We start from the raw sequence: 16,527 nt of genomic DNA on the forward strand, positions 1-16,527 counted from the left end.
TATACCAACAACTCATAGCTGCTATTAATAGCTAATAGCTCGCAGCAACATTCACTTTAATGGAGGCAGGTTTTTTGTAAAGCGCAGGGTTACATTTTCTGTCAAAACATAGTCTATGACGTTCCCTAAGTCACATGGGGTGTCTGTGCAAAATGTTGTGATTGTAAATGCGACCGTGCGGATCCTTTAGTGGACATACACACACACATACCTACATACACACACATACTGTACATACATACATACATACACACATACACACATACACTCAGCTTTATCTATTAGACTAGCTGTAGTACCTAGGCGTTGCCCGGGATAGTAACTGTCTTTCTTCCAGTGTCTGTCTCTGTGTCGCTGTCTGTCTCTTTCCTTGTCTGTCTGTGTCTATGTCTCTGTCTGTTTCTATCTCTGTCTGTCTTTGTATCAGTCTGTCTCTATCTCTATGTCTCTGTGTCTCTTTCTCTCTCTTTCCCCGTCTGTCTCTCTCTATCTTTGTGTCTCTCTCTATCTCTTTCCCCGTCTGTCTCTCTCTATCTTTGTGTCTCTCTCTCTATCTCTTTGCCCGTCTGTCTCTATCTTTGTGTCTCTCTCTGTCTTTCCCCGTCTGTCTCTTTCCCCGTCTGTCTCTTTCCCCGTCTGTCTCTTTCCCCGTCTGTCTCTTTCCCCGTCTGTCTCTTTCCCCGTCTGTCTCTTTCCCCGTCTGTCTCTTTCCCCATCTGTCTCTTTCCCCGTCTGTCTCTTTCCCCGTCTGTCTCTTTCCCCGTCTGTCTCTTTCCCCGTCTGTCTCTTTCCCCGTCTGTCTCTTTCCCCGTCTGTCTCTTTCCCCGTCTGTCTCTTTCCCCGTCTGTCTCTTTCCCCGTCTGTCTCTTTCCCCGTCTGTCTCTTTCCCCGTCTGTCTCTTTCCCCGTTTGTCTTTTTTCAGGTCTGTCTTTTTTCAGGTCTGTCTTTTTTCAGGTCTGTCTCTTGCCCCGTATGTCTCTTGCCCCATCTGTCTATGTCTGTCTCTTTCCAGGTCTGTCTCTTTCAAGGTCTTTCTCTCCCAGGTCTGTCTCTTTCCCAGGTCTGTCTCTTTCCCAGGTCTGTCTCTTTCCCAGGTCTTTCTCTTTCCCAGGTCTTTCTCTTTCCCAGGTCTGTCTCTTTCCCAGGTCTGTCTCCCATCTCTTTTCCTGTCTCTTTCTCTGTCTGTCTTTGTCCATCTCTTTGTCTGTGTCTTTTCCTGTCTGTCTCTTTCCCTGTCTGCCTGTCTCTGTCTGTCTATTTCCTTGTCTGTCTTTATTTCTCTGTCTCTTTCCCCGTCTGTTTCTATCAAGGGCTGTCTCTTTCCCCATCTATCTTTGTCTGTCTCTCTGGCTGACTCCTCTTTCCCTGTCTGCGTGTTTCTGTTCCCCCACCGACATCATATTACCTCACACATAAGCTTCTTATACTAACAATGTCCTTTGTTCTTATAACAACCACTCACAGCTGCTATTAATAACCTGTAGTTCCAGGCTCCATTTACTTTAATGGAGGCATGTTTTTTGGAGAGTAACTGTAAAGTGTGGGGTTACATTTTCCTGTCAAAACATAGTCTACGACGTTCCCTGGGTCACATGAGGCATCTGTGCAAAATTTCGTGATTGTAAATGCGACGGTGCAGATTCCTTTAGTGGACATACACACACACATACATACATACACACACTTACACACATACACTCAGATTTATATATTAGATTAAAGGCAATATCTCCAGTAAGTAGAACTTCTTTGCCTGCATCACTTTGATCACAATTACTGCACCTGTGCTCTGGTTATTTAGTGTTGGTTTTGGGAACAAAAGTCTTGTAGCAACTTATCAGTTTTTTTTTCATTCACTTATATATACATAAAAAGCAATAGAAGTTGAATTTGCAGAGATAAAAAGAAACCCTTTTGCAGAAGACCTGAAACTTCAGCCAATGATAACAGTACAGGATTAAGAGATCAATTCTTCTTCTTACTTTCTTACACTCCAAGTTCCATTCTTTAATACTTTTTATGAAATACCTTGTTCATCCTTTGCTTTACATTACCATGTATTTTTACATATGGAAAGCATTTACGACTTATCCACTGGTGGAATGCATTAGATCTGTTCTCAGGGACTATAACATTGTTGCCCACAGTATAAGACATGATAGTCATGGAGAATCCGCTCTACTACGATGCATCATCCATAGAGTTGAGCGGATTGGTCATAATTCGGGTCCGGTGGATCCGGATCAGGTTGCCGCCGAAGTCCGGATCCGATCCGGAATTTGCGGCCATGTAAATCAATGGGGAGCCGGATCCGGAGAGGGGGGGGGGAGAGAGAGAGAGAGAGAGAGAGAGAAAAAAAAAATGGATCCGGATCGTGCACACCGAATCCCGGGTACTGGTCGGACTGGGATCGGGCGCTCAAACCGTGCGGATCCGGATTTTGCGGATCCAGGTCCGCTCAACACTAATCATTCACTATTTCTTTGGTGCATTCTGTGATGTAAGCTAATGTGTTGAAAGTTATAAAATATCTAAATGACATTGTTTTGTTTGTTTGTTTTAATCCATAATGTCATATATTGAGGACATTAGCAAAAAGTACCCTTACCTGTGTAAAATGAGTTAGTGGTGGCTTTTGGTAGTTGGTACGTTGATGTAGGTAAAGGTGGCGGCTGGATCTTGTTAAGTCCTACTGGAGGTTGAGTCTAAAAAATAATTTAAGGTTAAGTTAAGAAACTATTTGTAATATGCATACAGTAATATGCCCATGAACTTCATTAGCCATACATGTGCCAAAAGAGTTTACCTTTGGGATATGATTGGCGTACTTTTTTTTTATACTGCCCCTGTGCAGTTGACGCTGAGAGACAATGGCTAATTTACTTTCCTAGGGTATTCCCGTCTTGAGATTTCTAGCATAGTCATAAAATATGCCATAAATATCTGATAGGTAACAGATCCACAAGAAGAAGTAGTATGTAGTTTGACCTAAATTCTCTGCTTCTGTAAAGGGCATAATAAGAGCTGTGCAAATTCGAAGCCACCTATCCATTCATTCTCCTGCTGGAGGTGGGCCACCTCATTTGGTGGGAAAGAACTTAGGAGAACCCTCATTTTCAGGATAAGTGCTATTTCTAGATATGAAGCCACAAGAATCTGATATTTAAATGGTACATTATGGAATTATATTCTTACCAGAGATGAAGATTTTGGTGGAACTTGTGAATCTCTTGGTGGGACTGCTGTATCTTTTGCTGGCTTGGCACGAAACCAACTAAACCATCCAAAAGAGGATCCCTGTATGAGAGAGACAGTCAAATTAGGTATTAGGTATATGAAGGCACAAAATTGATAAAGCAAACAACCTGGTCCTCCTGTTTGCAACCTATTCGAGTAAAATAAGTTTTTGCAGGAACTGTAGAGACAATGAGTCCCCATATTTCATATGAAGGTATAGATGTATCTAAGCAGTGTGCAACTAAGAGAGACCAGCCAACTTTCAGAAGCGAGGCCAAGAGTCAGGGTTGGCGAGAGAAGTATGACATTTTGAGTTTGGTGGAAAGGCAATTAGATTGTCTATATGTCTGATATTATTACTGTATTGTTTAAAGGTCCCCATACACTTTAGACTAAAGTCAGCCTAATGTGTATGGGAGGGTCTCAATTCACCCCCGACAAGGGAACCTCCGAGGAGTTTTCGATGGAGAGAAGGATCCGGCTTGTTGAATTTCAGTAGCCAATTCTTTAGATAAGTCATAGCTAGAGAGGTCTAGCAGTAGCTCTTTCACACAGAACATGTGAGCCTTTGGTTGCGCTGCACATTTTTGTGTATAGAGGACTCAGTAGAGATAGTTGTTGGGTGCGCCACTGATCACTTTTTTTTTTTTGCGCTATTCACGGCTTGACGCAACTCTGTCAAAGTGTAGCGGTCGTTGCCGATTACCATACTACAGCTTATATGCTAAAGAAGAAGCTCCATTGAAAGAGTTTGCATCTGACCACCGCTGGGGCAAAAAACAGCTGATCATGGGGCCACCGGGTGCTGGACCCCTACCGATTTGCTACTGATGACCTATCCTGTAGATTGGTTATCAAATCCAAATTACCAGACAACCCCTTTAAGATATAATACCATTGCCTTAAGGGGGCTTTACACGCAACGACATCGCTAACGAGATGTCGTTGGGGTCACGGAATTCGTGACACACATCCGGCCTCGTTAGCGATGTCGTTGTGTGTGACACGTACGAGCGACCGCTACTGATCAAAAAATACCCACCTAATCGTTGATCGTTGACACGTCATTCAAATGCCAAATATCGTTGATGGTACAGGACGCAGGTTGTTCGTCGTTACTGAGGCAGCACACATCACTACGTGTGACACCCCAGGAACGACGAACAACACCATACCTGCGTCCTCCGGCAACGAGGTGGGCGTGACTTTCATTCGGCTGCTCTCCGCCCCTCCGCTTCTATTGGACGCCTGCCGTGTGACGTCACTGTGACGCCGCACGAACCGCCCCCTTAGAAAAGAGGCTGTTCGCCGGCCACAGCGACGTCGTTAGGCAGGTAAGTTCGTGTGACGGATCCTAGCGATATTGTGCGCCACGGGCAGCGATTTGCCCGTGACGCACAAACGACGGTGGCGGGTTCTTTCACAAGCGACATCGCTAGCGATGTCGCTGCGTGTAAAGCAGCCTTTAGTTTATAAAAAATGTACATATCTTGCATCACACTGCCTTAATTTGTGCTAATATCTTTTTTTTAGCTGTAAATAATAGGCCGTACAGAGCTGACTATATTATGCATCTTAGCACCCGCCATTGCCTGAATTCTTTAATAAGCATTTTCCAGCAGAATATGATATTAAAAGCTTGTTAGCTCATTATAGTTCTGTCTCCACTCCAATGGACTGCTTTCCTGCTAAGCTGTATTTAAAGGCCCGGCTACTTGGGCAATTCTAACGGCTCAATGTGATTAATCCTGTAACAGCAATCGCTCATTTTCTAACTATTATGTTAAGAACATGGGATTAGATGTATAAAAGTCTGATTGAATCACCCCATGTTTTCTCAGCTATTAATCATGTGAGATTTAATGACATTGTTGAATATTGTCCAACTGGTCCCAGTCGACATGCTGGTCCGAACATACAGTATGTCTTTTAAAGACAGGTTTTAATACACTCATACACGAACACCACTGTTTAAAGGGACATTCCTATGTCAGCCATTCATAGCTATGATGGGAATTTCTGTCTATGTCAGGCAACCAAAAGATATTTGTCATGGGGTGTGACGAGGTAACTTGGAACAGGGGCACATACACTGGCCCTAGGGTGGCCCTAGCTGTGTAACAGAGGCACCTACACTGGCCCTAGGGCTAGCGTGGCCATAGCTGTGGAACAGGGACACCTACGATGGCCCTAGGGCAAGGGTGGCCCCAGCTGTTTAACAGGGACACCTACACTGGCCCTAGGGTGGCCTTAGCTGTGGAACAGAGGCACCTACACTGGCCTTAGGGCTTGCATGGCTGTAGCTGTGGAACAGGGACACCTACACTGGCCCTAAGGCTAGGCTTGCCCTAGCGGTGGAACAGAGATACCTACACTGGCCCTAGGGCTAGGGTTGCCCTAGCTGTGGAACAGGGATACCTACACTGGCCATAGGGCTAGCAGGCCTTAGCTGTCCCTGTTCCCAAAGATACATCTAATGGTGACAATGTTTAGGCCACCTTCTTAACCCTAGATTCTGAGTAGCCCTGGTCTACACCCCATCTCCCTCACCCCCAGGGAGGCCTTGGACTGAAGTGGTTTATCCCACACAAATAGACAGACAGCGTAAAAACAAACTCACTGCACACACATACAGAGGTAAGACAATACACGCTCAGGAGGAAATAAAGAATCAGGGAGGAAATAACAGGCAACAAGAATATTTCCACAACACACCAAATAATGCACAGGAGATAACCAGCAGAAGATCACCATAGCATAAGGATCGGTATCACAAATTAAGCTACAGTCGGCGTGGGTGAACAGGCTCCACCATCTTTAAAGGACGGAGGCGGCTCTGATAGGTCTCCTGTAACCAGTGACCCTACCAGCAATCCACAGGCCAGCAGAAATTGACTTTTACTACACCAATTATTAATAAGCACACAACTGGTTGACGCCTGAGTCTGACTGTGCAACTCCAAAGCACCAGGGAAACCATAGTGTAACATGTCAGAATATTACAAAATAGCCGGCTAGGCTATTTTCATAATCCCAGACATCTCTGGTAGCCACATTCAGAAAGATATTCTGATCTCAGTCATTAACATAATTTAACATCACATTTTTTGATGTATAAAAAGATAGGCCTGGTTTCTCATAGCAACCAATCACAGTGTAGCTTTCATTTTCCCAAAGCAGTAAGAGAAATGTAAACTGAGCTTTGATTGGTTGCTATGGGTGACATAGACACCATGTTTCTGATAAATGAGGCCCTTAAATTCTTAGGTGTCTTCTCAATTTCTACGCAGCAATATTGAACGAAATTGTCCATAGTCCTCTCTGAACAGGTCTACAAGCTCCATAACAGTGTCACAGAGAAATAGGCTCCCGAATAATCTACACCTGAAATTTCCTGACAAACTTCCCAATGAGATACTAAAAAAAAAAAAAAATTACCATACAGTACATTATTTAGGTAAAGTATTTTGCAAGCTAGCACAGCAGTTATTATAACACAGACTCGGGTGACAGATGGTCCTTTAATTGCTCGGCAAATGTTATATGTGATTATCGGTATAACTCTGTGCATTCTTCTACAATCAATATTTAATGAGTAACTTGCAATTATGATAATAAAAAAGTAGAGATGCAAACTAAAAGTTAAGAAACAAGCCGAGAACGTCAGCGCATGATTGTCACACACAGTGCCTCCATCGCTCGCACCCATACCACCCTATTATGGTCTCTTATTGTTAATTGTTTTCTCTTTGTCTCTGTTCTATCCATGAAAATTATTGTTAAAAAAAGTCTAAATTTGGGGCCAATTTTATCTAATAATGTGTCAAGCGATACATAATCTAAGATGAGTGAAGGAGAGTTGTCACGTGGGGTGACATGGAAGTATGGCGCTGGATGCAACATACTACAACACAAGGGGTAAAACGGGAACACTTTAACAATGGTGAGCCCTGGCGCTAGTGAGGGGATCGATGGGACACCTTCATTGACCTGCAGCTGTACCCTACTCACCTTGTCAGTCCCTATAGAGGTTTTGCACCTGTTGCCGAACAGGATAACTGATTCCCTGGCAGACTCTGTATTAATCCTGGCTAGTGAGTTGGCAGGTGACAGACGCTAGCCCCACTGCTGCACTAATAAGACACTAAGGGAAGGAAAGACAGACAGGAGGAAACACGACAACAGACTGCTGCAGTTAACATAAAGACTGCAGCCAACACAGCAACTTGCAGAGGTTCCGCACCTGTCAAACGGGATACCTGATTCCCTAGCAGGTCCTGTATTAATCCTGGCTAGTGAGCTGGCAGGTGAGGGAGGCTAGCCCCACTACTGCACTAATAAGGCACCAAGGGAAGGAAAGACAGACAGAGGGAAACATGACAACAGACTGCTGCAGTCAAAACCAAGACTGCAGGCAACACAGCAACTTGCTGAGAGGGTTCCACCAGCTCCTTCCACCTCCAGGCCAAGCATCCAAACGAGTAAGAGAATAATCAGCACCCTCTACTTGGAGCAGAGGGTATATATAGGGACTGGGAGTGGTCCAAACAGGAAACACCTGGGAAGGTGATGAGAAAGCTTCCTGGCAAGGAATACAGACATTAACCCTCTCCTCCCCAAAGGAAAGGGAATACATTCAAAGCAAAAAGATTCTGGCCCAGCTTCTGTCACTAGTCTCTACAACAGAGAGACGACCGTGACAAGAGTATCAAGTATGGTCTCCTAAAGCTATTGCACCTCGAGATTATACTGCCTTCACCTCAAAATTGAAAAAATATATCACCAATATACGTAATTGTCTTCTTTCTAAAAATCCTATTCAGATGTTTCTTAGTTTTATCAGTTAGTGACCAAAATGACTGCTTTTATAACCCAAGAGATTCTTGCTTAAATTTAGAAGATTCTTCTATGGTAAATGCAAACGAGGCCGGGGGGTGTATTATTATATGATTAGGTAATGTGCTTGAAGAGTTTTTGGAACAGAAACTAACCAGAAACTGTCTGAATCCTCCTCCAAATCTCAAACCGCCGCAAAAACTTTGACTTTTCGTTCAGTTTCTGCTCAAAAAAACTCAGCAAATAGATTACATGTGTAGATTTCTGATTGTGAAATCTGTCAGTTTTGTTGTTGCTTTTTTATATTTTTTATGTGGGTTAAAGGGGCTATTTCACAATAAAAAATAGTTCTCAGAATGCAACCTAGAAAGAGAATGTGTCAGCAGGTTTTTGCTATGTAAGCTGAAGCCAGCATGCTGTAAGGGTTAACACAGAGAATTCAGGGATGCCTGTCTTGTCAAGATCCAATCTGTTGTTTATTTGTATGTTTGTTTAAGCAGTAGAACCCTTATCATTGCTTGGACTACAATGGCACATGCATTGCAGTCCGGAATGCCCCCTCCTCTGATTGACACTTCACTGTCCATGTACAATCTTTATTGAGAGCCTGGCATGTGCGGGGGCCGCTCTCACAGCTCTGCTACATGGCTAAATCTAAACCATCTGATTGTGTCAAACTGGCTGCACCCAGTAATCTAAGTGATACATTGATGGATTCAGAATCTCCTTGCTTACATCATTCTGCTCTCAGATGATATAACAAAAACCTGCTGACGATTCCCCCTAAAGACCATGCATTGCTCCCTGAAATATAAAATATAATATTCACAGAGGAAGAGAATAGGTCTATAGTGTGAATTATTGGAGGTAGCAATCCTATAACTCAATATTGACCCTTTCTTATGATATAAACATCCTTTTTAAGATCCAAGTTTTACTGAGATCTTCTGGGACAAACCGAACATAGACTAAAGGGAACAAAGAGCGCCTGTGCTACCCAATTTTTTTGTTTCCCTACAGTAGTTACATGTAGAGATGAGCGGACCAGTGGAAGTTTGATTCAGCCGGACTTTAGATAAAGTTTGGTTTGGGACCCAGACTTGACCTGAACCCCAATGGATGTCACTAATTGGGCAGTTCAATTCTCCCTCCGCTCACAAGCAGCCAGCCATAAGCAGATCACTTCCAGGGCAGGTGGGTGGGGTTTTTCGATTTATTATTGTGCACACTACATCCAATCATGCTGTTGTTACCTCCAGTGTGAGCCAATCAAACACTGCAAGTGGCTCGCACTGGGCTGAGCACCGAGCGTACCTGAGCACCGCGATGCTCACGCGAGTCGTTTACATATGTAAAGGCTCCAAACTCCATCCCCAAACTCCATCCCCAAACCCAAACTCCAACCCCAAACTCCAACCCCAAACTCCAACCCCAAACTCCAACCCCAAACTCCAACCCCAAACTCCAAGCCCAAACTCCAAGCCCAAACTCCAAGCCCAAACTCCAAGCCCAAACTCCAAGCCCAAACTCCAAGCCCAAACTCCAAGCCCAAACTCCAAGCCCAAACTCCAAGCCCAAACTGCAAACCCAAACTCCAAGCCCAAACTCCAAGCCCAAACTCCAAGCCCAAACTCCAAGCCCAAACTCCAAGCCCAAAATGCAAACCCAAAATGCAAACCCAAAATGCAAACCCAAAATGCAAACCCAAAATGCAAACCCGAACTCTGTTTTTTTTTTGTAAAGTCTGTGTTTGGCACGAACACTGAACACCGAACCATTGGTTCACTCATCTCTACTTACATGTTCTCTATCCATGTAACCGCTGCAGCTAATCACTGGCCTCGGCAGTATTGTGCTGTACACCGCTAAGACCAGTGATTATCTGTAGTGGTCATGTGAATTGATGACTCGTTGGCCACTGCAGAGCCATAAACAATGTGTAGCATGGAGCACCAGGATGGCAGCACTATATCAGCCGGGAATGAATGAGCTAATGTTATTTTTTTTTAATGTCATTTATTCTCTCAGTTTAATTTCTAGCAACCGCAGCAAACCCTTATAAAGCTGTTAATCCACCATCTTTCAAAGTGCTGCATAAAGATGCTGAATCAGAGAGTCAGGGAGTTGTGTGTCAGTTTTGGCACCAGAACTAATTTCCTAGCACAAAAAAAAAAGAAAAAAAAAACAAAGATCACAAAAAAGCAATACATCTGTTGCTGCTATTTTATGCTAGTTTTTCAGTTCAAAGTCTTTGATTAATGATTCCCTATGAGCTTGTTTTGAATAAAAGCAGCAATTCCATTTAACAGAAAACAGTACAGATGAATTTAAAGATTTATCCCGCTCATATCTCCCCTCTCGGTGTTGATGCTTGCTTGTATTGTAACGTGCGCAAGGCTATTTAAAATTTAATCACAAGCACTATGCTATGTACAGAACAAAGACAAACTCCAGGGAAAACATAATCAATGTTAATTTAGCCTAAAGAAGAAGGCTAGCTAAAGGGAGTGAATGGAGGTACTAGAAGCATTAATTTACCGACTTTTATGAAGCCGTACCGTATGCCATCAAATGATCACATAAGGGAGATAAAAAAGCACATCTATATATCGAAAGGAATGTAGACTCCTACAACAAGCTCCGTACATTACCTTCTTCTCTTCAGCCTTGTGTGCTTGAGCTTCATCAGCAGATCTGTCCTCGCTATCATCGTCATCATCCATTGAAACAGTAGAGGTTTCTGAGACTGTGCTAACCCTTCTTAACATGTTCTATTGTATTAAAAACAGAAGACGTTATAAAAGATATCTTAGGAGTAGTATAAGGTTTCATGTCTGCAAACACTTTTAATCATTTCTGCATGTGAGCATGGAACGGTACATAGGAATATGACGTTTTATAATGAAATAACTATATATATATAGTCTTAATAGTGTGAGAATACAAAATAATTTTCTATATGCATTTCTACTGTGAGAGTACTATATATATATTTTCTTTTCTAAATGCTTTTTTACAACCAAGTTTTCTTTTGTATATGAGAAGCAAGATGGAGTTTTAAAAGCCTGCAGCTGATGTTTGATACATGGAAGAGTCTGTTCTCTGATTACCGCTGGTATCAGGAAAAGTATGCGTACGGCAAGGTCACCAGCTGCAGACTGTTACAAAGCAACGGAATGCAGATGTGATAAGAAAGACTGGCTATCTGCGCAAGTCCAAATTCATGGTCGAGCTGTTACGTGCCAGAAACATTGCAAGAGATGGGGTCAGAAAATAGAAGGTGCTGCAGAGAAAGTTACAAAATGGATACACGTCACAGACTCTTTGCATATGCTTTTAATATAGCCAATGGTATACTTATGAATTTTATTAAAAGATTAACCTCTTATGGCTCTATAAAAGGCTTGTAAAAATAAAAGCATGTCACTCTTGTGCACCTACTCTCACTAAGAGGGGGTTTATACCAGATATCTGTGTGGTCTAAAGCTCTTTGCCGGAAACATTGCAAGAGATGGGGGTCAAAAAATAGGAGGCGTTGCAGAGGAAGTTCCAAAATGGATACAAGTCAGACTCTTTGCATATGCTTTTAATAGAGCCAATGGTATACTTATGAATTTTATTAAGAGATTAACCTCTTATGGCTCTATAAAAGGCTTGTAAAAATAAAAGCATGTCACTCTTGTGCAGCTACACTCACTAAGAGGAGGTTTATACCAGATATCTGTGTGGTCTAAATCTCTTTGCTGACACTCAGTGACTATTTATCAAAGATTTCAGCAGACATTCACTGTTAAGAAGGTGATTTCCGAAACAATGGAATTTCTCTTTGACAATAGTATCCAGTTCCCATTTATACACATAGGTGTCCATGGTAACAGACTACAAACAAACCTTCTGTAGTCTGATGCTGCATTTTCACTCTCAGAATGTGTTGGCCAAACCCCACTCCATATCCTTCTAACACCTATTTGATGTTATTTGATGTGTATAGATGTCATAAGTCATTCATTAGATTTTATTAGAGGAAAGTGGCATCTTCCTCACCATTTAAGAACCTTTTGTTTTCCTTTTTCTTCCAGCCTCTGTAAAATGTACAATAGATCCCAAGTCCCATTAGTTTATTGAAACACTGTTAATGGAAAGAAAAAAAGAGGAAATGAAGGAAGGGAGAGCGGGAATGGAAAGAAGAGAGGTAAGAAAGGAAGGGAGGAAATGGAAGGAAGAGAGGAAAGGAAAGAAAAGAGGGAATACAAGGTAGAGAGGTAAGAAAGGAAGGAAGAGAGGGAAGGAAAGATGTAAAAGAAGGAAGGAAGGACGAGAAGGAATGAAGAAAGGGAGAAAGAGAGGAAATGGAAGCAAGAAAGGGAAGGAAGGAAGGAAGGAAGAAAAGAGAGAAGGAATGAAAAGAAAGAATGGAAGGAAGTAAAATAAGAAAGGAAAAGAGGGAAGGGAAGGATGAGAGAGAATGATTGAAAATAAGGACGGAAGCAAGGGAATGAAGAGAAGGTAGTAAGGAAAAGAGGGAAGGAAGAGAGGGAAGGGAAGGAAGAAGATGGTATAAAGGAGAAGGAAGGAATGAAGAGAAGGAAGGAAGAGAAGAAAAGAAAAAGAGAAGACAAAAAGGGCTGCTGAAGTGTTTCATGCTCAGATGCATGGTGTAAGAATGGTGGAAGAGCAACCAGTCAATTTAACTCAAAACATACAGCCCAACTTTTCCAAAGACCACTCACTTGTTAAAGGGAAGCGATCAACAAATAAGGACCTATTGTTTAAATCAGTTCATGCTAAATATAACCTTTAAAAATTAACTTTTTTTTAGAAATCAAATTCTGAACTAAAAATAAAAAAAATAAATAAACTCTTGCAATTTTCATATTGGCCACTGGGGCTTTTTAAGGCTCATACTTCCTGTTGTTTCAGGAAACAACACATGTAAATGGTCACAATGGTCAAAGCCTGATCTTTTCTTTTGTATTGAAGTGTCCAATGAGTTTGTGTTAAGGTCATTGTGATGGGAGGGGGAGCAGGGTCAGCTGTGACAGCACCTGTTGTGATTGGTGGATACCTGTCACTGTAATTCCGTCTCAGGTAATATGGAGCCAAGTTGTAAAGTCTATAAGAAAAGATAGGAAGTATGAGCCTTAGCACTGTGCACCATGAACATTCTCCAGTGTCAGCGAACGTAGGTGATGTGACCTCAAGTATGCGATATGCATATTCCCAACTAAGGCCATGTACATACAGTGCATTTTTAATGCATTTTTTGGTGCAGTTTTGTCACAAATCTGCATGCCTATCCTTATGCCAGCATAGTCAATAATAATTTTAAAGTGTTGTGCACATGTTACCTATTTTTTCCTTCCAGATTTGGTGCAGAAAGTAATCTGCAGCATATCAATCCTTGGTGCATTTTATTTTCATTTTTTAGCCCTTTTATTATGAAAAATGCACAGTAAAATAAAAGTGCCAAAAAAAAGGCAAAAAAGCATCTCGTATTTAGGGCATTTTTCTGCCAGAAGATTCCGATTTGTTGCAGAAAATTTCTGCACCAAATACTCTTGAAGCACCCACAGCCTAAATGGGCACGATCTCACTCAATACAAGTGCGTATTACAAACTTGCGACCATGTGACCGCCATTTCCGGCTCTGACACCGGAGAATCCTCACGGCGTACAGTGTGTACGATGTGAGGATTCACAAGTATGCAGTCACATAGTGCGACACATAGGGGGGCTGCAGACATTTTTGTCACAGCATGCACTAGGAGAGAGTCCGGTGTGAGCCAAAACACACACCAACAGGGGATAAGAAGACAAACAAAGGGTACACCGGTGACACTTTAACAACAAAGGGCCCTAGGACTAGTGAGAGAGAAGATGGATACATCCTCCCCTAACTTGCCACTGTACCCTGCACTCCCAGTCACAGCCAGTCCCTATACAGGTTCCTCACCTGTCGCCGAGCAGGAATATCTGAATCCCTGAAAGGAACCTACAATAGTCCCTGGCTAGGGAGTGGGCAGATGAAGGATGCTAGTTCCACCGCTGCACTGAAACAACACACCAAGATAGGATGAGAAACAGGGGGAAACATAACAACAGACTGCTACAGTCAGTATCAAGACTGCAGCCACTAAAGTAACTTCAGCAAAGGGTTTTCAGCAGCTCCTTCCACCTCCTGGGTCAGCATCCAAATGGCAAAGAGAATAACCAGCACCCTCTGTTGGTAAAGGGACTGGGAGTGGTCCCAAACCGGAAATTCCTGAATTGGTAATTAGGCTGCTTGCTGGCAAGGAATACTAACATTAACCCTACAAGAGCCAAAAAAAAAGGAAAACATGTTTAATATTGAGAGCCAAAAATGACTCTCAAGTCCTAAATCTGTCACTAGTCTCATTATGCCGTGACAATTTTAGACCAGAAAACCTCTAAGCATGAAGAGATAAATTGCCCAAAAATGTGGAAATTACACAGAACCCTTGGATAGGTTTGGAACGACTTAGAAAAAAAAAAAATAATGATGGAATTTTAATCCTGGACAATTCCTTTCGGTTCTGAGACCGGAATTCTGTCTTTCTGGCAGTGAAAAGAAGCGCAGAAGACTCCGAGGATCTGTGAACAATAAGCCATCTATTGTGTACTATTTCCAGGAATATTTCTCGTTTGGTGTGCAGGTTTGCATGTGAAATGAAAACAAAAGAATAAGCTATGCTAGATATCCTAAAACGGTAACCGTGTCATTTTTTAGAATGGAAGATTGCCAGTAAAATGATTCACGTAACACATTTCCCAGAGTATCACCGTCATCCTGCCATTATCCATATTTCTAAAGCTATTATAATAAGAGTAATTAGTTGTCGATATTTTCTTTAAAGGACTGTTCAACCTTTAGATGTCATTAATATATTTTCTTGTAGATGCCTTCTGCAACCTTTACTGAATGCCTTCCGCTATCTTTCCGCCCGCCTATTGTGTCTCTCGGTAATGTAATTATATTATCAGGCCCAGCTATTTTCTTCCGTTTCCTTGGAATACAATGCCGTTGCTTCCAGATGCTAAATTCGCGCCATACTCAAATATGGTTAAAAGTAAACAATGTTTTATAAACGTCCACTTACACCGGCGTTTGTCTCTACATTATTCTGTTCCGTCAGTTTTAAAGGGAACCTGTCACCAGATTTGGGCCTATAAGCTGCGGCTACCACCAGTGGGCTCTTATATACAACATTCTAACATACTGTGTATATAAGAGCCCAGGCCGCGGTGTAGAATGTAAAAAGTCACTTTATAATACTCACTTAAAGGGCGTTGCGGTGCAGACTGGTCGGATGAGTGTCTTCGTACTCCAGTATCGGCGCCTCCTCTTTCGGCCATCTTTGTCCTCTTTCTTCTGAAGTCTGGGTGTATGACTCATCCTACGTCATCCACACTAGCCGGCATTGAGGTCCTGCACAGGCGCACTATAATACTTTGATCTGCCCTGCTCCGGCAAATGATCAGTTAGTCTACAGCCATTTCTCACAACTTCCCCATATTCTCAACATCACCGAGTGTCTCTTTGTTATATATGAGAGCCCCTGCCAGACTTCTATAACTGCAGTTTAGCTCTAAGGTTATCTAAAGCTAAATAGTAGTGTTGAGCGAGCACTACCATGCTCGGGGGGTTTGATACTAGTAAGATGCAGTTGGGTGATTGGATGGGCTTGACTTAAGTATCCGAGTATAATGGACATCGGGGGGACGCAAGCATTTTTCAATGGGGGGCCCAAGCATTTTTCTGGTAAATTTCTTTGAAAAATGCTCGAGTCCCCCGTTGACTTCCATTACACTCGATTACTCAAGTTGCGCCCATCCAAGCATCCAACTGCTTGCTATGAGTACCGAGCATCTGAGCACGGCAATGCTCGCTCATCACTAGTTACAAATACCGAGCACCCGAGCATGGTAGTGACTGCTCATCACGAGTTACAAGTACCGAGCACCCAAGCATGGTAGTGGTCACTCATCACTAGTTACGAGTACCCGAGCATGGCAATGCTCGCTCATCACTAGTTAAAAATACCGAGCACCCGAGCATGGTAGTGCCTGCTCAACACGAGTTACGAGTACCGAGCACCCGTGCATGGTAGTGGTCACTCATCACTAGTTACGAGTACCCAAGCACCCAAGCATGGTAGTGCTCACTCATCACTAGTTACGAGTACCGAGCACCCGAGCATGGTAGTGCTCGCTCATCACTAGTTACGAGTACCGAGAACCTGAGCACGGTAATGCTCACTCATCACTAGTTACGAGTACTGAGCCCCTGAGCATGGTAGTGCATGCTCATAACTAGTTATGAGTACCGAGCACCTGAGCATGGTAGTGCTCACTCATCACTAGTTACAAGTACCGAGCACCCGAGCATGGTAGTGCTCGCTCATCACTAGTTACGAGTACTGAACACCAGAGCAT

At 42.8% G+C, this 16,527-nt stretch overlaps 1 protein-coding gene across 3 annotated transcripts in view; it reads right to left on the reverse strand.

Annotated features, from left to right (window-relative positions):
* The window catches only part of SEC16B (SEC16 homolog B, endoplasmic reticulum export factor), a 276,625-nt gene that overhangs the window by 70,323 nt on the left and 189,775 nt on the right, over window positions 1-16,527 (reverse strand). For all 3 annotated transcript variants that reach the window (XR_012724949.1, XM_075320161.1, XM_075320162.1), the window contains exons 22-24: window positions 10,725-10,844; window positions 3,196-3,297; window positions 2,609-2,705 (exon numbers count right to left, since the gene is read on the reverse strand). Coding sequence is in view for 2 of the 3 variants with exons in the window: in XM_075320161.1 (XP_075176276.1) it covers window positions 2,609-2,705; window positions 3,196-3,297; window positions 10,725-10,844 (319 nt within the window). In the remaining variant the exon portion in view is untranslated. The remainder of the gene's footprint in view (window positions 1-2,608; window positions 2,706-3,195; window positions 3,298-10,724; window positions 10,845-16,527) is intronic.

Source organism: Anomaloglossus baeobatrachus, chromosome 8 (genome assembly GCF_048569485.1).
Source record: "Anomaloglossus baeobatrachus isolate aAnoBae1 chromosome 8, aAnoBae1.hap1, whole genome shotgun sequence".
Lineage (NCBI taxonomy): Eukaryota > Metazoa > Chordata > Amphibia > Anura > Aromobatidae > Anomaloglossus > Anomaloglossus baeobatrachus.